The sequence below is a fragment of the Electrophorus electricus genome, chromosome 8, assembly GCF_041902795.1.
Source record: "Electrophorus electricus isolate QZ-2024a chromosome 8, ASM4190279v1, whole genome shotgun sequence".
NCBI classification, from domain to species: Eukaryota; Metazoa; Chordata; class Actinopteri; order Gymnotiformes; family Gymnotidae; genus Electrophorus; species Electrophorus electricus.
Genome location: NC_137504.1, coordinates 23,367,624 through 23,394,046, shown reverse-complemented (window position 1 = coordinate 23,394,046; position 26,423 = coordinate 23,367,624). Strand labels below are relative to the sequence as shown.

At 42.8% G+C, this 26,423-nt stretch overlaps 1 protein-coding gene across 2 annotated transcripts; it reads right to left on the bottom strand.

Annotated features, from left to right (window-relative positions):
• Positions 1-458: 458 nt before the first annotated feature.
• usp2b (ubiquitin specific peptidase 2b) lies at positions 459-26,368 on the bottom strand. 2 transcript variants are annotated; one of them, XM_081719359.1, is made up of 13 exons: positions 26,227-26,368; positions 24,829-25,402; positions 4,530-4,580; positions 4,317-4,440; positions 4,091-4,202; positions 3,855-3,965; positions 3,636-3,700; positions 3,241-3,344; positions 3,065-3,142; positions 2,840-2,918; positions 2,437-2,544; positions 2,124-2,244; positions 459-1,622 (listed from the first exon to the last, which is right to left on the bottom strand). In XM_081719359.1, the coding sequence occupies exons 2-13, from the start codon at positions 25,345-25,347 to the stop codon at positions 1,538-1,540; spliced, it is 1,557 nt and encodes a 518-aa protein (XP_081575485.1). In that variant the 5' UTR covers positions 25,348-25,402; positions 26,227-26,368; the 3' UTR covers positions 459-1,537. The 2 variants fall into 2 exon arrangements, with proteins under 2 accessions (XP_081575485.1, XP_026854356.1); XM_026998555.3 differs by lacking the exons at positions 24,829-25,402; positions 26,227-26,368 and adding an exon at positions 8,069-8,690.
• Between the last annotated feature and the right edge of the window lie 55 nt (positions 26,369-26,423).

Here is a 26,423-nt window from a genome sequence, read left to right as displayed (position 1 = left end):
ATCAAAGAGGTGGTGTTAGCTGGATGCTTAACATGTACCTTTATAAATAAATAATACACTTGTGCACTTGCACTAAATACACTGTTTCTTTTACTTGTGCATACACAATACCTAAAAACACCTAAATATCACCTGCCCTGTTTTCAGAAAGGTTTTTATGAAGGAAGTCATTGGAAACGTGCAGCATTTGTATACCAAACTAGTAATCGGCTAACATCAGAGTACACAAAACTGAAAATGTTTTTGTAATCTATAGCTCTAGAAAAGGTATATCTAAAAGTGATGCCTCGGGATAAACACCTAGTGTGTTGCCCCTTATCTAAGTCCCTGAGGATGCAATAGCTCCCTCTTGTGGTAGCTATTAGTCCTATACTACACAACGATCAGAATTAGGATCTGTATACAAACTGGGAAAATAAAAGCAATAAAAAATGGAGAGAGATGCCAACAAGCTGGTGTAGTTTGTTAGTTCATTTATTTACATGTAACTCTCTGACTTTTTACAAAGTCAAAAAGTACTTATGCAGATCCCCATGAAGGGGATTATACGCCTGTATGAGTGTCACGATTCTCTGGTATGAATCACATGACTTTCCATGCACTCCTCTGAAAGCTCTCCATAGAAACAGACCTGGCTGCCTTGGGTTCATACATTCGTTATTCGTGCTTCATAAATAATAAAAATACACTGTCTGTCTTACACACACACACACACACACACACATACATACATACACACACACACACCAGGTGGGTTATTGTGCTGTGAAAGCTCTTTTCCAAATTAAGCTGAATGCTGTGGTAAAAAAAAAAATCCAGTGGAAAAAAACAGATGAGTCTGTCAGTTCTTAGTGCCTGCAAAGCTGCATTTAGTGTCAACTCTCCACCATGGGTGACTGTAGAATATTTTCTTGGTCATGGTGGTTTTGAGATCACACTATGACTCCTATTCACAACCCACATGTAAAACATAAAACCCTATGAATAATAATAAATTAATGCAAGTGTTGTCATGGTGACTGCCTACAGAGGAGAGCTCCAGGTCAATAGTGCATAGAGATTTTCTAAATCTGTCTGCACGCTCACGTGCAAACAAGCAGCACCCACACGTACACTCGCACAGTCCCACTCAGTTATGAGAGGTAGTGTTCCAGTTTGTCTTTCTGTCTATCCCCATCTCTTGAACAGCAGCAATCTCCCTCTGGCAGAATATAGGATGGGGAAGCCCTTATATGGAAGCTCACTCTGGGCTGTGTCTCAAAATCAAGTCCCAGGCTTCTAAGAAATTAGCAAGCCTAAGCCTTAATCCGACTGTGTTGGGCCATTTCTCCAGGACCTTGCGTTTGAAACAATCGCAGTATGGGGCTCAGAGCATAGGCCTCCACTGAAACTTAGTCCCAGGACGTGGCCTGTGAGCAGACATCCACAGGCCCAGGACCTGGCGACAGCCCTCAGGGCTCTAGTGTCCTATAGCAGCCAGCGGCTGTAGTCGAGTCCCAAGTGTCAGTGTCCTTGCGCAGGTCGAGGCAGGGCCCATTCACATGCGCGAGCAGTTGGTGAGCTCGTAGAACAGCACGTAGGCATCACTGCTCCGCACCTGGCTGGATGACATGGGGCTCACCCTGAGAGAGAGAGAGAGAGAAGGAGGGGAGGTGAGTGACTTGCAGCTGTAGAAGTGCTTACAATACAGCATGTTTATGCTTGCTGGCTTACCCATATGCAAAAGGTCTGTGAAACCCTATAAGAACCATATGTGCTATAGGTAAACATAAATATGTGGTGTAGAGCAAGAATGTACACTTCACACAAAAACTGCAACACTTCCTTAACATGGTTGTCTGTCCTACAAAAGCATATACAGTATAAGATCTGCATGCATCAAATATAAAGTCAAAACTGCATAAAGAATGCTACTGTATAAGAAAGGGCTAATACACATGTAAAAAAAAAATGTGTAATGATCATTTCTGACCTTCTGCATATGGGTGAGCATGGACTACAACATTGAAGCTTCTTTCACACGAGACACTACACAGCAGCAATTTGACTATGACACACTCTCCTTGCAAAGACACCTGCTGTGCAGGTGAAGATGTCACCACTTTTCTTCTTGCGCCGCTTACCGGGAATCGTTGTAGGTGTACCATTCTCCCGAGGAAGGGTTGCGACAGTATGCCGTGTAGTGACCGCCCAGAGTGGTGCCTGTGTGGTTGGACACGGCGTAAAGGTTATAGATGGCGTTCACTACACAGGGGAAGGAAATAAGAGCAAGAGAGAGAGAGAGAGTTAGTATGTAGAGTAACACTTCATTATCCACCCTGAACCAAATGCCTTGTCCTAATGAAGGTTTTGTTATAGCCCGGTGACAACATATTCTGTCCCGGGCAGTTATGGCTGATGAAGCTCTGAGCTGGAAGGCGGCCAGGTGCTTCTCACCACTGTTGTCTGAGGCGAACTGGCGCAGGTCCAGCTCTTTGATGGGGAAGTTGACGAAGGTGGACAGTTTGGCGGTCTTTACACGAGCCTCTGAGAAACGTTTCAGATCTGAGCCAGAGGAAGAGTCAAGGGCAGATACAAACAAATGACACACATACATAAACACACACACACACACACACACACACACACACACACCTACACACAAACATACACACACACACACACCCCTAAGCTTATGCAGATCTAAGCTCCGACACCTTGGTTTTACACACACACACACACACACACACACACTGAACCAGCTCTGAGTCTTCAGTGCTGTTTTATGTTATAATGTTGAGGAACTACTGGTAGGCCAAGAGGTTTGGCCTGGATAGCGGAGTCATGTCAGAAAGGATACGAAGCACAAGCACTTTGGGGAATTTTTGGATGGTGAATTTCTTCGTGCATTTACGCTTGGCTTTACATCTTTGGCATGTCTGCGAAATGAGAAGGTCAGAGAGAGAGAGAAATATATTACAACAAGAATACATGTATGTGTAATACATACATATATGTAATAGAACTGTACACACGTGCATGCACACACACACGCACGCACACAAACACAAGCTAAAGCACCTACTGGTTTCTCATTCCCGTCCAGTACATCTTCCTTAGTAAAAAGCCGAAGGCAGTCATTCAGAGTTACCTCTCCTGAGCTCTGCAGGGGTAAAACGCTGCAGTTACAACTTAGCCTCAAAACATACAGTACTGGAGGATTTTGTGTGTGTGTGTGTGTGTGTGTGTGTGTGTGTGCACCTTGGCGATGGGCAGAGACAGGTCCCAGAATGGATCAAAGACGGTCGAGCAAAAGCCACACTCGCTGCACGTCAGAGAACTTTTCAGCTGCCCCACAAACAGATCTGTGGGACCAAACAAGCACACAGGCTTAGTGAGCTACTTACACTCACACACACCAATACACCCACCCTCACAGCCAACTATACACATATAAACACATATACACATGCACACGCAGATGCACTTGCATGTACGCACATACACACATATGTACATACACACATATTCACACATACACACACACATACACAAAGATACATGACTGTATACAAACACGCATAGGCACACACATGCATACACCTGCACACACAAACACACACACAAGCCCGTGTTAATATAGAAGGGTAACTCACCAACTACTTTACTGTCTTCTCTCTCCAGGTACTTGTTCCACATTCTCTTAGCTTTCTCGTCGTCCCTGAAAGCACACACACAAACTGCTGTGAGGCTTCAGACAGGGTGTGGCGCTCAGATTTGTTGTGCCATGTTTGTGGCATATTTGTCATGTGTCTATGATGTGTTTATTGCGTGTTTACAGTGTGCTTGCAGAGTAGGGAGATGCATGTGCTTACGAAAGGTGATCAAAATCCTCAACAGGTGTTCTGGCCCTCAATGAGCCCCGGTTAACTTCATTATGGAGTCCATCAAGGAGGAAGCGAAGGAATTCCTGGGCATCCTGTTGACTGGAGGAGAGAGATGGAGAGAGCGAGAGAGAGAGAGCACCTAATGTTTAGACAGTTAATGATTAATTTTGGCAGAGCCATGGTGAGCAGAGTGAATCTGATTAGGGGGACCTGCTGGGACTCACTTGTAGCCCATGAAGCGGGGCGCGTACTTCTGGACCTGCGTTTTGAAGTCAGAGGGGCTCACAGCTTCGTTGCTTGCCGTCGTCCACAGGGTCTGTGTAAGCTTGGCGAACTCTGAAACATGAAATGCCAAACCGAGTTGATAGGAGAAGGTGATTGTCCCACCCTTCCCCGGCCTGCCCCGCCCCCAGCCCTGCCCCCTCCCCATGGGAAAGGAGAGCGCCTTACCCTCCATGAGTGCTGCCTTAGCCCGGCAGTTGTTGTTCAGATCAATGCGGTGTGTGTTGCGCAGGCAGTAGTCGCGCAGATCATGTGTGTTGCTGAGGCACTGAAGGATGGAGTTCATGAAGCACTGTGGGAAGAGTGAGCTGCTGTGAGTGGCCCACGCCATGCATAAACAACATCACCAATGATGAGGGCGTTGGAGTGGTGGATACTCACGGTGTTGCCTAGGTTCCTGAGACCCACCAGGCCCTGAGTGTTCTTAGAGTTCTGGGAGGGAGAGAGAGACAGAGAGTGTTTAGTAGGTAGGAAAGAGATAAACACCAACCTACTTTCAAATGCCTTGGCAGCAGTGGACAACCGGTGTTGTACCAAATTCAGCGTGTCCGCATCACTCTGAGGAACTATATAGGGAGAACTCACATGTGTAGACAAATATATACACAAAATGTGTTGCTCAGTTAATAAACAAAACAAAGATGTTAGGCAAATCTCAATGTAAATATAATGTATAATATTGCATAAATCAAACCGTATAAATGGGTGCAAGTCAAAGGATACAGATATAAAATAGTTCAGTGAAGACAATTCTGCAGATATTGAAAGAGCAGTGCTGTATGGGCATCACTGCATGGGCAGCAGTGGGTGTCATGGTGATGGGTATTTATGAGGAAGGTTTGCCTGAGCTCGGTTTTCTCTGAACAGCACGTGGGTAGACTTGAAGAGAGACCCCCGCTGCTCAGAATGGCACCTAAGCAAACGGGCTCCATCTGCCATGGCAAATGGGCGTGATGACAAAACAACAGCACGGCTGTTATTAAAGCAGGGCCTGCCGCACATGCGGTCCAAAGTGGTGAAGCTCCCAACGTTTACTCGGGGGAGGGCAAGACCGTGACTGGTCACTTGAGCAAAGCACGAAACAGAGACACAAAGCAGGCAAGCTTTTCTTGTCACTCTTATGCGTACATACACATGCACGCACGCACACACACACACACACACACACACATGCACGCACACACACACACGCGCATGCACGCATGCACACCCTTCCCCCTAAACCATGGCACTGCTACACTGTTACTTCTTAGAAATAAACCCTCATGTGTCAACTGTCACGCCATGACATCATGGCGGTGTCGGTGACAGACACAGACTGCATGCCAGTCACGGCATGTGTGCCTGTCAATGAGATCTAGGACAACTTGCACCTGGCAACAATGGAGCACTGTAGGTCAGTGCAAAGTAACAGGGTCAGGTTCAGATGTGACTGGATGGGAGGCAGGGCATCTTGGGTGGCAGGCCAGGGTCTGATCCAGCACACTGGACCAAGCACACCGTCCCCATCCAGGGCCAGGGTCAGATCCAGCACACCGTCCCCATCCAGGGCCAGGGTCTCATCCAGCACATTGGCCATCCTGAAAGAAGGCCACTGGCCACCCATTAATGACTAATGATCACAAAAGCACATTTGTAACCTGTTGAAACAAATGACTCAAATGTGGGCAATTGTTCTCACACACACTCCCAGGCACATGCACATACATGAACACACACCAGCCAGTGAGTTCTTAGCCAGAGAGATTAACATTACACAGGACAGAAAGCGATTAACTTGTAATGAAGTTGTACCTTTCAGACAGGCTAGCCTGCTCCAGTAAAATCACGTGTTAGATTAACTGGCGTGATGCCAGAGTTAAATATACTCCTACTGAAATTCCATTCGGCCCTGTAGGAGTTAATCCGCTACCAATGAGTGAATCTAGTGTGTGGTCCTGCGTCTGAGTCACTCCATACAATCAACAGGCAAGGCTCGAGGCCCTCACACCTACGCAGTAATCAGATGCCTCACGACTGAAGTCACACTCACTCTCATACGCAAACTCCATTAGGGTGAGCCAGGGAGCATTTTGCCATTTGTCACCCCAGGGCGTGTGTGTGGGCCACTCCTCCCCCTGTCAGGTCACTCGCCAGTTCTCACGCCCACCGTTGAAACAGATCTGGCTATGCTGTGACATTGGCCGGTGAGTGCAAGTGGGTGGGAGTATAAGCCATAAGAGTAAGAGCGGTGGCACGTCTGATTGGCAGAATCCTAGAAGCGCAGTGGTTGGCAGGAGTTGAAAGAAAGCAAGGAGGAACACTGTGTGCTTAACCTTAGATTCTGGAACATGCCACAGGCTCAGGCACAAGCAAAAGAGGGTTTATGGTGCTAGCAGGCTTCACACACTCTCAGTCTCCTTCTTCTGCACACACACACACACACACACACACACACATACTCTCGCTCCCCCCCCCCATCACATGCACACACACTGTGAAGATTGCCGAAGTGCTCATCACACCGTGTATACCTGCTATGCCCAGCACTTTACCTCAACTGAAGAATAACAGAATAATGTATTCTCTCTCTCTCTCTCTCTCTCTCTCTCTCTCTCTCTCACTCACACACACTTTCTTTCTTCTGAGGAAAAAGTAAAAGAAATAAATAAATAAACAATACTATGTAGTATAATTAAAATAATTAATACATACTGTAATGTATTCTCACACTCCCATACAAAAACACACATGTACATAGTCATCCATGAGGAAAAAAGCTTCAAAATTGACAAAGCACAATCCTTAGTTCGCATAAAGATGCATAAAGAGAGGTGGAGTGTTCATGAAAGTCCTGCAGAAAATAGTCCTCAGCAATTCTTGCCACCTGACTCTTATCACACAACACACTGATAAAGCACATTCCTGCAGATGGGGTCTAGATTATGTAACACACTAAGCTTTTTGTTCCAGACCCATGGGAAAGTGCAGTAACCTTTTGTGTTACTTTAAACGTTTTTATAACTACACACTCAAAGGAAAGCCGACTGATTGCCGTGCCGATACTGATATTAAGCTTCCAGTCAGAGACCAAACTAAAACGAAGCTTGATAAAGCCCCGCGACCAAGTAGCGCAGATTAAATCCCGGTCACGAGCTCGCTGAAATGACCTTTGGCTCTAATGGGTATATGGATGTTAGCCAGGTGTATCTGATATACTACGGAACACTTGAGGTGAAATTTGCTGTAAAACCTGATTTCGTTGCGGAATAGTCAATGAGCATGTACCAAGAACTAACCCTCCTTGGTGCTTAGAGGATCAAAACAAAAATCACAACTATCCAGTAATTATTCATTAGTCACTCAATTTATAACCTGGTGTAGAAATGAGAAGAAATACTGAACGTCCATTTTAAGGTTGTGCGTCATTTGCCAATGTAATGAACACGGTTTGCACTTCTGGAACAACTTTGTGAATGTTCTGTATTACCACCGATGGATGCGCTAGATGGCGTCAGCCGCACGAGGCGAAAGTGTGAAGTTATGGTACAGTGTTCCCCACAATCTTACCATCTCTAGTACAAGTCAACCATACATCAATTCAAACGGGTCTTTTACCCAGTAAATATCTTATTTACTACCGAACGTTTCACTGAAAATATTCAATGACAGAAAAGTTGGCTACACGAAAATTGTGTGCAATTTCTGTACGCGCAACTCTCAAAAAGCACTTTGCAGATTTGAGTTGTAGCCAACATTTCAGCAACACATGCACTAGGAGAAAAGAAATTAACAGACTTCGATGTAAACATGTATCTGTTGATGAGAGAAAACGCACACTGCGCTTGTTATCCAGTAGACAATGTACAGCCATTACTATGACAATCCATCAGTTTTCACTCTTAGATTTGTAGTCACTAAGTCGTTCGGTTGAGGCTCACCTTCGCTTGGTTGATGAGAAGTCCTAAAAACGTAGATACAAGCATAGACCGCGACAACGGCGGACTTTTCCTGCGCGCATCCTGCTTGATGAAGGGGAAAGCAGCCGTCGGGGGGTCCTCGGGTACGGTAACTGTGTACGACTGTCGCAGACTCGGCATAACGACGAGGGAATGCCCAACCAGATAAATGTAAACAGTAATAAAAAGCGCGTCGCCTCTTTTAAGATATGCTATTAACTTCGTCAGGCCGGCAGGTCAACACTATTCCCGTTGTTACTGTTTTGGTAAATGTCTTCTGCTCGTGGCACTGTTTCAGGTAGATGCAGTCCGTCGTTGTTTCCTATAACGACGCTTCAGTTACTTTCCGCGATCGGTAAATGTCCTTGATCCAGAGGCAGTTTAACATTGGCGAACAAACATGCGACTCGATCACGCCGAATGCATGAAAAAATAAATAACGTAAAAAAAGACACGAAATATCACTAGCGGAGATTAACTATGAAACAGTCCTTGAGCAAGTATACCGGACAGCTTATGATCTGGTTTAGAACAGCCTAACGCTAGCGCTGCTCAGAAGCCGATACACAGCTACCGGGCAGCAGTCTAGCAATAACGGAAAAGTCGACGCTCATTTTGGTTTTACTACTGCGTGCACACGCCCCCTCCACTTGGGACAGACGTCACGCAATGCCTGACGCTCGCCCAGACGTCAGCCGGCGCAGGACTAGCCCTTCTCACATTCACCTCGAAGACTAGTGCGGCTGACAGGAGGGCATATTATATTTTAATGGGTATGCATTTACCCGAATTCATATTCGTGCATCATAGTGCCTACGCCCTCAAATGGCAACGCGCTGTTCTCGTTCTCTCCTGCGCACCGACATGCTCTCATCTCGCCGTCGTCGGACAGGAATCATGTGCCTTCTTTTTAATTTAAATTGTGAATGAAACTGAAGAGTGCGCTGTCTTTAAGGAGGTACACAAGTAACAAGTAACACTCCCAAGATTCTACTTCACAATTATAGAGAATTTACAGAATTGCTAGTCGCATATCATAAGAGCAGATTAAAATGCAACAATTTAAGAAAAATCCAGTTTTCTAGGTTCTTTGCATTTTTTTGCAGCCCTGAAATTAATGTTGTGTTTTAGGACACCATTCGCACCTTTACTCATAAAACCTTGCAGTGATTTTAACCACCACTCTTGGTCTAGGTCATCCCCAACACATAACATCCATATCCTTTCCATAATTCGTGGGAAGAATCTGAAATGTGGGCTAAGATTTAATGCCGGCGGTGAACTTTTCCGCACGGCTGCTAAAGTAATCTATATGGCCTCTAAACTAAGGGGCTTCTTAAACTCCATTACTGTTCAGGGCTGTCGAGGAGAGTGCGCCCACTGCTCTCTTGCGGGCAAGAAATCTGAAATGATGACTCGAATCTGAGTGCATCAGCTAGAGGGTTCATTACATTTAGTCCTCTTATGTCTTACTCTTAGCTATCTCGCGTCACCTGCGCGAATAATGAATGACACGGTGATTGCGCCTACATCAGAAGCCGATTTGCTCCTTGCTGGGCCAGGAGACAAAATTTATGAGGTGGTTGTCTGGGTTTCAGGTATTTCAGATACTAAGAGGTGCCTGAGATACACTGGCACTCTGTGTGGAAAAACATATTACAGCTGTTACCAAGCTTTTGTGGTTTGCTAAATAGTGCCTATGAATATCTGAATTTTAAAACTAAAATTCATAAACTATTTAATCCTGTCCCAAATGGTAAAGTTCAACATAGAAAAACGAGCAAAAAGGGATCCGTGCTACCGTATCTACATTATAAAGCCTAGTTAATGTCATGCTAGAGCATTTGCTCAGTCCATCGCGTTCTCTACCACCTCATTACAGACGAAGCATGAGAAGTGGTAACTGCGTCCCGAATAATTGCATCAATTTTATAGAACCTCGCTATGGATCAAGCTTTTGTAAGGCCTGTCAAGACCATCAACCTGACGATAACGGCAGCCATACTCTCCTCACTGGTGATGGACGCGTCGAAACACCACGCAGCGATTACTAAGACATGTGAGAGACAAGGAGCGAGAGCGCAAGAGCGAATTGTGCGTTGAATAACTGAGCTCCGTCGTCGCTCGTACACTTGTTGACTGTCTAGGTTACGTTCTCCAGGGCCCCGCGGAGAAAAGACGGAGCAGTACCATCTGATTCCCTCCCATCCGGCCCTCCCTACGTCTAACGATCTACTGACCCTTTGAAGGAGAAAACACAGAAGGACAAACCAGAATGAGAGGAGAAAAAAAAACTATTTTTCTCCCTCTACAGGAGTGCTAGAGTATCGCACGAGTATTTATTCCCAAAGGAAGTGCGGAACCGTGTGACCAGTTTATGTAATGGGCTAATCTATATGCCGGGCCACAGGAGGTTTCACAACATACTTCCTCTGTGGGATTTGCGGACTACTACTCATTAATCTCGGTGTGCAAATCGGGCATCTTGGCCTTCTCCGGTACAGGCGGGGGGGCGGGGGCGGGGGTCCTAAATGACATCTCACTTAGCCTTTATAACCCAGTAATAGCTGACCGACCCCAGTCGGGTTGGTAAATGAGTGCTGAGTCAGCATGCAGGTGAGCAGAAGGGAGGGAGAGCTGGTTTCTGCACAGGCTTCTCAGTGCAACAGCTGTTCCAAAGCAGAGGCTGGTCTCTGCAGGCACAGAGGTCTTTTGTGCTTCATGTGCCATTAAGTGTTATGTAAGGGAGCAGCTACATTACTTGACTAGGCTTCGGAAGTGTGGGCTGCTCCATTCATAAGGAGAGAGGGAGTGTGAGTGTGAGAGGGGGATGCCTTATTTAGGCATAAACGCAGAGTGTCTCTTCACCTGTATGCTGCCAATGTAAAACGCACACACACACACACAAACAAAAAAAACCCCAACAAAACAAACAAATACACAGTAAGAGAGAGAATGAGTGTGAGAATGAGTGTGAGTATGTGTGTGAGGAGTCCGCAATCTATTCTAAGCCCGGGTAGAGACGCAGTGATGTCACCAGGACCACTGCAGTGACTCAGTCTGGCCGCATCAGTCCAAAATAGATGCGTGACATCACGCTGACCTCCAAAGGACTCTGCGAAGCCTCTCAATGTGTGCTGTACAACAACCTGCATACCTGCACGGCATCAACACGATGTCAGTGTCTCCACCCCATGTCGCGGAGCACACAAAACAACAACAACAGCCACCCGCACCTACACAGGCTATCACGCAGTGAGCCAAATATTTCAGTCACTTCCAGTGATGTAACACAGTGTCCCACACTTGGCACTGAGCCCCGTGGCATGTCATGCAAAGCGACAGGGTAGAGACACCCCCCACCCCCCACTGGAAACAACATTCTTATAGATACTGGCTAAGGTTATGAGATCCCACCTGAAACAGAAGAGTACCTACACCTTTAATACTGCAAAGGACAGCAATGTAATTGGTCATTTTAACTGAAACATTTATGGTATTGAGAGAATTGTTTTCAATTCCATTTTGTTAAAGTAATTATGAAGTACAAAATGATGATTTTACTTGTACAGCTGAATATTGAGGTTTCAGATCATCTGTGGCAGTATTATCTTATCGAATTCTGAGCATACTGTTTTTAGCCTATGCCGCCTTAGCCATAGGGCAGAGCTCAATTATGGCTCAGAGCTAAATTCAGTAGCCTTGCTTGGGCTAACATGGCCTATAAATACACAATATGCAGTAGCACAACACATCACATAAAACAATGCAATGTCATCCTTGCTGACTTTAAATCTTTGGCCTTTTTACTCTAGATGTACTTTAATGAAAATCAATTGCTTTATAACAATGTTTTTTTACAACATTTCTCTAGTGTATAACTTTACAGTACCGACTGTGGTGAACTAAGGGGTTGACTATGTGCCAAAATCAACACATAAGTCAACAGCTGCTGAAGTAAATGACCTGTGCTACAGATGTACAGCTGGGCCTTCTGAAAAAAATGAACACAAAGCCGATACAACATGTGATACAACATGTGATCTGTGTGATCTGCGCTAGCTAGTAGAACACATGTAGGACTGTTCTGTGTCTGTGGAGACACTAAGTACATGGACCCATGCACTAATACACAAATCTTACCCCAAGCTTAATACTGTATTGGTATTAATACTGTAATTATACTGTACTGTAATTAATACTGTACTGTATTGGTTTAATAGTCTGACTATTAAACCAATACACAAAAAGTCATGTAAACACCTTTATCTAATTTCTTTAATTGGTCTTAAATACAGTAAGAAAAACCCTATTCATACTGGGAATTTAAATAGAATTGTTGATTTTTTTCATGTGCATGTATCTAGTCACGTACCTGGACCACAGCCTGCCTTGCTCCCTGACAGTGTTTTACAGACACAATTAGTGTGACCGTGCAAATGTGACAAGGCCTCCAAGCAATTATCCAGCATCCAAGATCACACGCACAGTGGTTTGACGTCAGCTCCTCGATGGAGAAGAATCGTCCAGTCATACACTGTGACTAAGCATGAAACCGTGACACCATAATAACCTTACCCGCGAATGTTTGAATAACAGCACTCTTTACTTTTTCTTTGTTCTGAAGCACTTTGGATTTGCAATGATGTAGTGACTATAATAATTTAAATACTCATTAATAAATATTTGGAAAGTTTAGCACATACTCACTTTATTTTAAGCCACCACAAATAATAGGACAGAGAAACCCAATGTTTGTCTGTACACAAAATGAATTAAAAAATTGCTATACCATCCTACTTGTAGGAATATAGTTATGTTCCTCCATTCAAACTAAATAATAGCATCCCTGTAGACAGAAAGTGAAGAATGAGGATAATAGATATGTTAATTGCATGCAATCGCATGGACTACAACCTATAACTGTATACCTATAAAGTTTCTTTTTACAGGTACACGGTCAGTACTCAGTGTTTGTAATAAAGTAACCAGCTAGTGTCAGTTCAAGGTAAGCGCGCCTAATAAACTGTTTAATGGTCGCAGTTTTAAAAAGGACTCCTTTAGGGACTTTTATAGAAGCTGGCTCTGAATGTTCTTTAGTGGTAGTTGGAATCTCACTGTTCCCTTTAATGTTCTGTAAGAGTGGGGTTATGCACACTGTGTCATGCAGATCTTAGCCTGCAGTGAAATGTTCCCACAGGCTAAGATGTGCTTTTTGTCGGAGGCCAAGATCTGGTGGACTCCGCTCTAACCCTTCAATAGGAGTGGAGGTAAAATGACAAAATGGTATTTGTGGAGTAGTCTGCAATAAGTTACTTAACACTTTCACACTTGTTAATGTGTGCTTTAGCACACCTGTTATATTATATATTATAATTTCAGCACACCTGTTATATTTTAACCATTGCAATTAGGTCTATCAAAAAGCAGTTAAACAAATTAAAAACAAAATTCTAAATGACTAATAGCCCAATAGTGACAAGGTTTGTTTTCAAATAAATAATATGACCAAATGTTATATTATAAGCAACCCAGCTTCTTAAATTTTACAGTTTTAAAATATTAATTTGCATTTTCAGGAACAATGTTACCTAAAACTACCGTTGGATAGCACAACCATGTTCAATACTGTGCCTCATAAAAATCCAGTGAGGACAGTACTCTACCAAGTTGGCAAAGCTGGCAAATTCTATGCATGTACAAAGCAATTTGTACTAGCTTATCGAAGTCCACAGAGGTACAAATGCTGAGATAACTGAATCTTGTGGGGAATTTGTGATGCAGGTAGACTTGAAAAGACACCTGATATGTCATGCTAGGAGTAATTTGTAAGATTCCTGATTACTGTGACTTAAATTATCGTTCGTGAACATTTACAGGTCCTTATTTTCCCTGAAACAAACAAACAATCAATCAAATGACAAAACAACACTCACAGCTTTCATCAAAGGAATAAGTTTGTTTGCTTTGCCAAGAGGTGGAAGGAGAGTGAGGTTCTTAAGGTAGGGGGTTGTTCTGTACATTCCTGAGCAGACAGCACTTGCACTGTGTGTAACCTGACCTACTCAATTCATTTATCTTGCTAGGTCATCTGACAGCTGGTAAAGACAGAGAGGCACAGACTAAAATACAGGTAGACAAAGACCTGGAGAGAGGATTTATGTGTACACAAAGTACTCAAATAACAGAATGCAAAAGTGCAATCGGAGCAGTCAGAGCTGTTGGCTGCTGCAAACAGTCCCTTGAAGTTACAGCATTAGTCCATAGGCACACATCGGTGGGCTGTTGTTTGGTGTATTTGGTATTCTTCTGCTTTGTGCCATATATAGATAATGTAAACTTTACAAACTGCTGTGGCTTTTATTGGGTTGCATTTTGTTCAGCATTTACACAAGCTGGTGAAGAAAGTAAAAAAAAAAAAAGATAAGATTGCCTAAAAATGTAAAAAAAAACCTAAAAAAACCCCCAAAACCATATATGTAGAGAGTTACAGTCATTGAAGTTGCACATTAATTCTGTATGAAATATGATATTAGCTTGGTCTAGTGCTACTGGTAACAGTTTTTTTGTGGGGTTTTTTGTGGACCTGACTCTATGGTCTTGTGTGGTGATTTCATCTAGCAGTTGTCAAGGTAAAAGAAAAAATAAGGTTACCCAAATGTGACAAGTTGAGAATCTATAGCATCCAGGTTCTAGGAAAACCCTCTGCTTCTCTTCTGACAAGCCACATTATAGTTTTTCAGGACAGAGTGTGCCAAAGCTTGATCATGCTAGTGTTGTCTGAAACACACAACCATACACACACACACACACACACACACACACACACACACACACACACACACACACACGAGCGTAGCACACAGACGCGCATACACATACGCGCACACACACACATACGCGCATGCATACACACACGCACACATGCACATAACATGCTTGAGTTCCAACATACAAAAGCAAAAACAGCCTGAGTCAAAAATGCATTAGAGTGTGCAGAAGAGCTGGAAAAGTTCTCCAGGTGGCATGCACAAGGCTGATGGTGTCAGTCACATGATCAGCTATTTCGCGGTAGCACTGCAAGTGGAAATCCTTGAGTACTTTAGCCTCAGCTGTGCTGATAGAAGTCCAGCCGCGAGCTGTTCAGCGATGCATAACATCAGTCAGTATCCTGTGATTAAATGCTTCAAATGAATGAATGGAACAGAAACCGACTCCACATCTGCTTCTGCGCAGAAGCCTGTGTGTATTTCTAGTGTGTGTGCAGTATAAGTGTCTGTCAAAGACAAGGAAGAAGAGCAGGAAGCAGGCAAGTGGCTTGAAAGTGTAGATATGAAGATTTTCAAAACTGGTGAGCCAGTGGATTCAGGAAAAAAAAAAAACAACCAAAGTCAACACCTTTCCTTTTCCCTCTGTCAGCAACCTTACTGTGGGTTGTGTCACCCTGATGATGAACACGAACACACACACACACACACACACACACACACACACACACACACACACACACACACACACACAGAGGCAGAGAATAACCAGACCACAGACAGTGTAGAGAACTCCTCATCTGCCCTGAACAAACAGCAACATCTATTATTAGCACGTAGAGGAGTCTGTCTGTTCCATTGGTGCTGTGATGAGCTGTCCTTATCCAGGCTTAAAGAAGTGTGTTCTACACCATTCTTGGACTGTGTGTATGTGTATTTCATAAGGGTCAGAGGTATTACAGTGACAGCTGGAGTTGCTGTTAGTACAGAGATTACAGAGCATATTGTGTATACGTGTGAGAGAGAAACAGAACAAAGATAAAAGAGCGAGAGAAAAGAGAGTCAGATAGAGGACAGCAGTGAGACATACAAATCCAAAAATACGAACTGTCCCTTCACAGTGGCATCTCTAGACATCAAGGCACCAAAACAGGGACAGGCAGACAGACAGACCGACCAAGCAGACAGGACGTACGGTCCCCTGATGGACCCCACCCACTGGATACCCTGCAGCGCAGCAGGGCATGTGGGGTGATGTGAGGGACTAGAAAGGAAAAAGCAACCTGTTTGCCCACTCTGGCTCACCCCAGTGGCTTCTTCCACCCTCGTCTGGTAAGCATGTGATGATGGTGATGGCACATTCGTGACAACCTCCAGGGAGACTAAAAAATAAGGGTTACGAGGTGTGACAACACACCTGAAGCTCATTCTTAGTACTGTGTGTATTCTTACAAATTGGTCGCTGGTGGTGAAACACCTTCGCTTCTCGTCTTTTGAACATGTATCAGGCCAAATATAATCCACAATAAGGACAGTATTCTGATGATTAAGACGCTGCCATTTAAAAAATATATAGGTAATTTATAGGAGTGTAGAACAGCAATTTCAGAAATTATTTTTTTAGGATGGCACAGGATGTGCAAAAATACCTATAGACATGTCAGCTGCCAGCTTCTGATTTATCTCCTAAATAATTGTAGACTCCATCAGCACAGAAACATGTGAACAGGTATCTAAAAAATTAAGTAGCCCACAAACCCCAAGGAGCACCAGACTGTCCTATACATGTGGCCAGCTGTATCCACTCTCAGAAGGACCATGCGTTGACTCCAGACCTTGCTAGCTAGCTAGTCACACCCTCAGCATGTGTCTACTACCAATGAATATTACCTTGCAGCTAAGGGTAACATCTTTATTAACTTTATCTAACTTTATTAATTTTTTACTATATTATATGATGTATAATATATATTATAATTTCTATTATCATTTTTTAAACATTTATTTAACTTTTATTAACTTTAAAAAAAAAATGTTTTTTTTTGATGTTATTAATGAAAAATGGGAATCCATGAAGTTCCTGTAACGTGACAAAGCCCGCATAGCAGAGTTAAACACTTAAAGACAGCATGTTAGAATGGCTAACACGGAGCGTGGCCTCACTGTATGAGCTGGGATATTCACATCCTTATATCATTTGCCCTTCCAGGAATACTGAACCATTCCAGGTAGCTTAACATTGTTATGGATGTAAATGTGGTCAATGTTTTGGTTTAGAGAAGAGCACAGGAATCACAGGAACTGTGTACTGTTGTTATCAGAAAGACTCTGGCTTCTGAAGCTCAGATTGTTGCATAACTATGTTCTTATTTCCTTGGAGAAAGAACCCAAGGCTCAGAGATCACTGATGCAAACTGCAATTTATTCAAGAGGTCAGGCCTAAGGCAGTCACTTTTTTTCCAAATAAATGAAGAGTTTGAGTACACTCCCTCAAGCCAAGGCTCCCTCACCCCTGTGCTTACTCATTGGAAGTGTGCACTCAAAGGGACTAATTAGTCAGTGGCCTCATGGTGATTCTCTCCTACCTCATAGAGCACTACGAAACTGGATACAAGGGCACTTGAGCGTGCATGTATAATGACCTGGAGAAGGGTGCAAATGTCATGAATGGGCGATCATACGCAAGAGACAATAAAATAGGTCAATGAGACGTTTCACCATCATTATAAAAGATATGCAATAGGTTAAAAGAGGAGACCGCACGATCATTCAGTAGAGATAAGCCACACTGTTTCAGCCTCATGCAACAAGATATTTCTCTTTGGATGGGACATTCATAATTTGCAAATGGAATTTCTGCTCCTCAGTTAGTGACAGAAGAATACCAAAGTGGCTGGTCATTTATTTTGCACCATGCTTTTGTATATCGGGCCCCGAGCCAGATGTCATTAGTGGGGTGCATACAACATTATTATTGTGTTATGCACATATAATGTTTATGTTTTGTTTTCTCACTTTACACAATGTCAGTGTCATGTTTCAACATACATGTATTGCTTTACACATACTGAATAGCAGAAAAGACCAGCCATGACGTAAAATAAAGAAGGACTAGGGTTAGATAAACCTGGAGATGTTCTTGAATAGCTGCCAGCATGATGATAAGATCAATATCAGCCACATGTACTGAAGAGCATGCGAGCATGCTGAAGAGCATGCGAGCATCAGGAATCTTCCATCTTGAACCATGGCTGATGAACGTCAGATGGCCAGAGAGCTCGCCACTGCAAAAAGTATGCATGGAATGTTGGAGAAAGGGAGAAGTAGAATGGCATTTACACGCTATGAAGTCTCCTGACTACCTTGTCATACCCGTCACACCCTGCACTCACGCTACAGCTTAGCCAACTAAAGCCATTAGAACAGTTAGAACCTTATGTTCAGGACTGATTATTACTAGCTCCTGCTTGTGAAAGGCTTGATCTGGGGGATACTCCAGCATGGGTCTAAGATTAGCTACGAAGGGGGATCTTCTACTGGCATTGACATAAGAGAAGTCTGCTGGGTCATGGGCTGATTCTGCTCTGCTTTAATGGACTGTCCATTGGAGTGAAGCAATGAGAATATGATAGATGAGGCCGGTACCAGTGGTGGGCTGATGTTACTGCAGTCATGAATTCCATCATCAATAGTTGACATTATCAGTTGGCTTTTTATCGACTTTGATTGATAATTGTCACAGTTGGCCCCTCCCTGGGGTCTGTTTCCATGGTTTCCTTGTCTTGCATCCTTGTTTCATTTTCTCTGGTCCTGTTGCAGCACTGCACTTGTGTCTCTGGCGCCTAATTCGAGATACGTGTTTAGGGCCACAGTCGCCCTCTGGCCTGGGCAGTCTCTATGGAGGTGCGTGGCCTCTGGAAGCTGTCTAGGAAATCCCTGAACCCTACACTTCAAACAGCCGGTCACTCCTCCGACGCTCGGCAGGCCTCAGGCCTGCTCTTAGCATGGGGTGGAGCACGTCAATCAGCCTTGACACAGAATAGGCTGTCCCTAAGCCAAGATAACCATCTTATCTCAGCCTTCAAGAATGCGCCCTTAACCTTTATGGTCTCACCGTCTCTTGAACTGTAAAGTTTTATGGCCCCAACCTCCACCAATCAGGTGCAAGGTCTGTAAAGTTTACAACCAATACAGGTGCAGTTGTCATGGGCCTCAGTGATCCCTGGAGATCTAACTGTGCTGAACTGAAGGAGAGCTGAGCCAGGACAATTACACTGTATTAGACCTTCAGCCTCTCAATTAGCCTATAAGCACTTAGATCGATTAAACAAATTCCATCATGAATAGAGTTCTGAGGTTGGAATGTTCGACAAGACAATTGTGCAGCTCAGTCCATGGTTTTGCTATGAATGATTTATTAGTTTCATGAACTTCACCCATCTACATTTACACAATAATGGACAGGGCAAGGTGCAATGCCACGCCACATCATAAGTGACAGATCACCTACATTCCCAAGAATGACATACTCAGCTGTCAATATGAAGTAATAGCCCTTATAGTTCAGAAATATGTCTGAGTCAGCCAGCTGGCTTGTGTGGACATGTGCTGGTTGGCATAGTAACTTGTTAGTTTACCCCAAGTGATTCCCAGAGGATCCTGAGGAAAGAATACCTTCTGGCGTGTCTAAACTTTTACAATGGAGAACGGAGTCAGCTCTCCTTAAACATTTTGACCTGACAATAAGGGAGCAGTTGGGCCCCTGGATATGAGTCTCTATAATTTCTTTTGGCTGGACTGTATATCTAGATATGTGAGACTGCTTAATGTTTTGGATTAAGGTATAAAACAAGTCTGGTATGTAGTAATGTGCACATTCTCTGTGTACATACACACACACACACACGCAGAAACCAAAATAACAGGGTTCTACTACCCATATCTTTTTCTCTAATTTTACAGTATGCTTAAGTTTACTGACTCACAAGTCTGCTAATTTATGAGGAATAGAACACAACGTAGGCTGTCTTACTGCATTCTCTAAAGATATTTCATTAGCAATGTTACGGCTACTAATAGCAACCAAACATGATAATATAAACCTGAAGATGACTCATGCTTCCCACCTGACTTCCTGTCCGAGTGTTCGTCCTTACAATGCCTTCTTGGGCATCGTGCTTCTCCAAGCCCTGCTCTGTACACTGCCTTCAGGATCTGGTGGTCAGACCTTTGACACTCTGCCAGTGAGCCCCGAGGTGGGAGCTCTATCGTATCAGCACACTAAATGACAAAGGACAGACGACCACAGCATATAACCCATGGCTAAGGCATCCTATGTGCTTTTTTTTTGGACATTTCAGATATGCTGGAGTTGCTAAAAGCCAGGAGACAAGGACTGCACAGCCCAAAGAACCACAAATAAGGCCAAGCAGCTCTGAAACAAAGATAAAAAAAAAATAATGATGTAACAGTAAAGTACAGAGTGTACAAAGTGTAACAGGGTACCAAGAACTCTTAATGGACTTTCACCTGTGGAATCTGGCTTCCTGGCATTTTTCTTGGGTAACTGTATAGATTTCACTATATGAAGAATAATTTGGGAAATGCTAATTTGCTAGCTTGCTTTCCATAGGCTAAAGTTTCATACACTTTAAGATATTATGTTGCAAGGTAGAAGGACTTGTTTGAACCAGAGCTAATTTGCATTTCTTGTATTACCCTTTTGGAACAGATTAAGGATGAGCCATTATAAGAGAGGACATGCTACTCTATGCTATATGAATGTGATAGCTCTTAACACTCAACACGGCATCTGTTGTACATAAAGTCCCGTCCTTTAAATAAAAATAGCCAAACCCATTGCTAAAGCTGTATCCAGCCCTATCACATTCCTGGAGCAGGGTACATGCAGATTTATAGTAACAGCTGTCTTTTGCAGCAGTTTTTACTAGCTGTCGACTAAAGTTACTCAGGATTGCTTTGTGGTACACGTGTGGATTACATAATCAACGCAGACAGAACAAAATGAACGGACAGTGACTGTTAACAGGGTGTACACAACATAACTTTGCAGACAGCACGGGCATAGCGAAAGCAGACACTTCTTCACAACGCTCCCAAGGCCATGTCAAGTGAGGAGGTGTAATAAGTAAAAAAATCCCCAAACAAACAAAAAAAGGAGCAAGAAAATGAAAACGTTGACTATACCCAATTATGCCATGTATCTCACACTGAAGTCCTCAAACAATGTAAAGTAAATAAGTGCCTGTTATAAGGGTGAGTGTTGGAATGAACGTGTGTGTAGAGCTGTAAAACCGCTATTCTGTCTTGCTGATTTTAAGGTTCAACATTGACAAATTGCGCTTGGACTTCGACCCTTATTTTAGGCCCTGGAGGAGCTGGTACTGCTGCCCTTTCTAATTACGGTCAGGACTGTGGATGTTCTAAGCCATGGTCATGATTGTAAGGGGAGTTGAACCACACATTATTCAAGCTGGTGCATCACTTACTTTCTATTAAAATAATATTCAATGTTTTAATATTCAAATGCCATATTTCCCAGTGAAACTTTAGGGAACATTTTACATAATTTTGCCCATTTTTGTGCATTATTATATAAATGAAAATGTTTGAACATTTCAAACTGGTAGGTGTAGCCTAACATATTAATCACTATAAGTGAAAAATATATACTATTAATGTTAATAAGATATATTATATACAACATTAAATATTTAAACATTAGAACATTAAAAACTACACAATAGGCCAACCTAAAATACAGCCTTCAAAAGCTTGACAAAATTAGACCAACATTTCACGATAGAAAGGTGATACTGGATATATTTTAACTTACATCCCATAAAGTCCAAGTGTAATATTTTTGAATGAGATCAAAGTGGGTTCCTTGTTTACTACCCAGAATAAATCTCAGGCTGACAGTATGCTTCAAGATTTAGCTCTAGAAAAACAGCACAGAATGAGGAAATCTCACACAGGTGTAAACCTGAAAATCTGAGATTCTGGGGGAAAAATCACTTCCTCTCTGGGCCAGAATTACATTGGGGATTTCTGTAAGGTTCAGGAGGGCTCAGACTAAGACTCTTATGTATGTGCAAAAGGAAATTTGGACCAATATGGAATGTCCCATTACTGTAAAGGTTCAAATGTTCAAAAATCCACTGCAGTTTACTGTAAATGTTCAAAAATCCATTTTAGCGTAGTGTAAATGTTAAAAATTGCAGAATATTCCTATTGAGAGAAATGAACATCAAGAAGCTTCAAAACAAAGATGAAAATGATGGAACACTGAAGTACAAATGGTAGCACAATACCCAAAACTCATCTCTTAACAGGCTTTCACCTATGAACTCTAATTCTACTGATCCTACAGAATGCATCGGTATTTTACCATTCATTGAATGATTGGTTTTGGGGGGGCTTGTTTGCTAGCTTGCTTTCATAAGCCAAAAGTTACACATTCCTGAGGCTATTATGGTAGAAGGTACAAGGACTGGTTTGGGCCAGAGCTTATTGACATTTCTTATATTATCTTGTCTAAGCAGATGAAGGTTCAAAATTACCCAGCAAAAAAACATATTTAAAAATGACACCATTCTAAGAAGTGCTGACTCTGCTTTTGAAGTTTGATGTTGACTTGTGAAATGATTAAGGCAATAAGAGCCACGTTTTCAGAACCACCTCAACAGATTACATAACCAATGCCTACAGAACAAAGTGAACAAACTGCAAACCTAATTAAGCTGTGATAGTGAGGTAAAAACATGCTAGTACCCCATGATGCAGTGACAGTTGGGCAAGCTGTCTTGTGAGAATGCCATGACCTCTTACTAACCTCCACATTAGGGATAGATTACAAGGTAACAGCAATTGTATTATGCTTTAAAGGGAGAACCTATTTGTGTGGTTAGGCTACAATACTGCGCAAGTACTGCTTAAAGGCAGAATGGTAATGGTAATGAGCATTAATACAAGGATGCTCCAATACAATATTGCTTGCAAAGACAATGAAGGGTTAAAGGGAGCACTCCCAGCTACTGATCTCAAGGGTGGTGTCCCTGACCTAGCCCCGCTGAGGGCTTATTCTGTTGGGCACAGCTCCTGGCACTGAAAACTGCCAAAGCTGCCCAAATCGTTTCATGCAGGGGGGTTCAACCCAGTTCCCTCCACTCGCATTGTCCCCTCCTCTTGTATAGTCCCCTTCCCTCACATAGTTATCTCCCCTCACATAGTCCCTTCCCCTCACATCATGTTGTACTCAGCCGCTTAACACTAGGAAACAAATTTTTTTTTGGCCTCACAAACTAAAACAGGTGGACCTTATAATACGTTTTATAATGAATTTGAAAATTTGAATCTATATATTATTTTATGAGGCATCTTTTTAAGTGACAGAGACGCAACTTTTAAAAGGTTTATATTATTTACAAATAAGGCTGTTATTACACTTAAAATATACATGTACAAACTTTTAAATGTACTGGTGTTTGGTTTTTGGCTATTTTTGGCATTAGGAACATCCCTCTTCAGTGTCCAGCAGTAGTGTCTACCACAGAGAGGCTCCAATTTCTTTTCCACTTTCCTTTTCATTCCTTTCTATTTCCTTCCTGTACATAATGACATATAAGTATACTGTAACAAAAAAACCCAAAAACTATGGGCAATAGAGAAATAATGAAGACATATTTGGATTTAGCATGCAGAAATACAGAAGAATAGTTTTTTTGTGTGTTTTAACTGGTGTAATTCAACAATGCGCTGCGAGACCAACTCAATCCACAATTCATAAAGAAATGGCACCCTCTAGTGATAAAATCCAGCATTACAAGGTTCAAGATTCAGTTACCCTGATCAAAACCTTGGTTGCACCTTGCACCAACAAAAATGTTCCTTTATTGTAATAAGAGATTAAAACGTATTCAAGTGCATGAGATCATATTATTATACTCAAAATGTGCCCGTGTGTTTGTTTGTGGGTTTTTGTACTGAATATGCAGAAAACAGCCTGAGGGCACTGAGTGTTAATTACGGTTTAACCCCAAGTGTACTTGCTTAAATGTGTTAACCGTAAGTGTGAAATGTGCAGGTGTCTGTGGCTTTTCAGCTGCAAGTGTCAGCTTGCTCTTAATTTAGCTGTGCTGTGTTTCTATTCTAAAACTCTTTCAAAACACATAAACAAAGTAAAGATGTAAATATGAATGCATGTATGTAAAACACAATGTACAATAACTTTTATGCTATAAAGAGCCAAGTTAAATTAAGTTTTAACTGTATAAGGTGATGCTCACCACAAAGGAAGAACTCTCCTTGAGATAAAAATATGTTTATCCCATTCTCCTTACACTGCAATAAACAATACAGGTGGGCAATATAATATGCTATCTTTATCACGATAAGTAATGACACAATATTCTTTACTGCTCATACTGTTAGTAGGCCTGACTGTATATTTCACTTCAGAAATGGAAATTAACTATAGTGAGTCTGTTGCTAACAAACAGTGGTGACACACTATCGGATTAATATTAAATACAAATGTCTGAATGCCCAAAAGTGAGTTTTTTATCTTACTTTACTCAGTTTCAACCAACTGTTTACATTTTTCTCCAGCTCCTTCTTACAGTTTTTTTTCTAAATGTTGGAAAAAGACATTTTTTTGCCTGGCCATTTTTAAATGTGGCACTCCTGTTTGGCTGAAGTATTGTGTCTTCCAACTGCTATTCAACAACCCCCCAAAAAACAAAATATCATGATATACATCATATTATATTTTTGCGATATTGTCCACTTCTACAGAATGTTTTATAGAGCACAGTGCAATTAATCCTTCAAAATTGAGAGAAAAAGTGTTTGTGTGTGTCCGTTTGTGTGATTGAGCATGAGCATGACAAAGTATTGGTATAGTTACAATAATTAGATTTAAATTATAATTTAAGCGACTCAGACCAGCCTCACCTCTGAGGTCCAGTAGAACGGCCCTGAACAGCTGCCGTGTGCCCTGCTGATGCTCTCTCTTCCAGGGTATCCTCCTCTCTCCTCCTCCCCTTGCTCACAGACTTCCAAGGAGGCCAGTTCCTGTGCCAGATCCGATTGGCTGACTGACCGGCGCCACCCAAACAGGGGTAAGGTGGTGGGGAGCCCAGCATTCGAGGGTGAGCGACCTCTCACCCCACTCACCCAGGTAGCTTGACCTCTGACCTGCATCCTATTGGAGCTCTCACTGCGTCGGGCAGAGCGAGGGTCACCACGGGGGATGGGCCGCCCACGCTCAGGCTCCTGGGGGAGGGAGACGGCAGGACGGGCGATAAAGGGGGTGGGCGTCATGTAGCGGGAGGTGGAGAGGGAGTATCTGGAGTGCTGGGGCTGTCCTCGGGATATGTAGCTCAGGGTGGGGTCGTACGGCTCATAGGGCCGGAAAGGGCTGAGCAGGGTGGAGCCGGTAGTGTATTTGGGAGATGAGTAAACTGGAGACATGATGTAGACAAGGTTGAGCAAACAGCGAGTCAGCCGCACAGCAGAGAGACCCAGACTGTTAGAAGCAGAACACACAAATGGGGTGGACATATTGATCTCTAGCGACTCAGAACACCAAACTTTGGACTTTTCTCTATGAAATAAACATTACAATTATCATAAAACATCTTATTATAAGGCACACTTACGAGGCAGTGGCCTCTTTCTTTCTTACACAGATTCTTTCATAGCTACACATTTACAAGTGTTAGTTGTCTCTCTTACTAAAAGTATCCTATCATTTCAGGTAACTAACGTTAGCTGCCACCGATCATATGGAACTCGCCCGGATACTCAGAGGCAGAGATGCATCATCATTACATACAAAGAATTTGTGCACGTATGTATGTGTGAGGAAAATCCTTACATTCTAATGTAAGTTCAAGTTAACTTCACTGAAGGAAATGAAAAATTCACAGAAAGCGAATGCTATGGTGGAAGACCACAACGTTGCTACGTTTTCTTAGTGCTCTGTCATTCCAGCAGAGCGAGCCAACAAGAAGCGCCAATCTCAGCAACCTCTGTACACTTCCAAACACAACCTCTGACCATACAGCCAGCTACAGTTAAAGGCTGCCGTTGCTATAAACATTGATTTGGCTTGGAAGTTAGCTGACATAGCCGATTTGGTAGGCAGTTCGCTATTTTTTTTCATATTACGAACGCTAGTTGACTAGCGCTGAAATGTGCTGAGAATAAGTTGCTAGCTAATTATACTAGCTAGGTTAGCTTATTGGCTAGAGGAAATAAATCGGTTATGTCACACTTTATGCCTACAGCCAGCCGCAGCTAATCCTGCAGTAGTTCAGCTCTCTGCATAGCTCAAAGACTCTTTCTTACCAGTGGAGTTCCAGTTCATCTTCCCGTTAACCAGAATGTTCACGAATTTTCATTAACGTTTAGTCTTTCCGGAAAAATCAAGAAATTTCATTGTAAGGGTTGTTCAGTTTCACACGAAGCTGCTAGAGTTGTCAGAAGTGAATACCATGGGAACGTCAAGCTTGGGTATTTTCGTTTTTTAAGCCGGATTTAAGGAA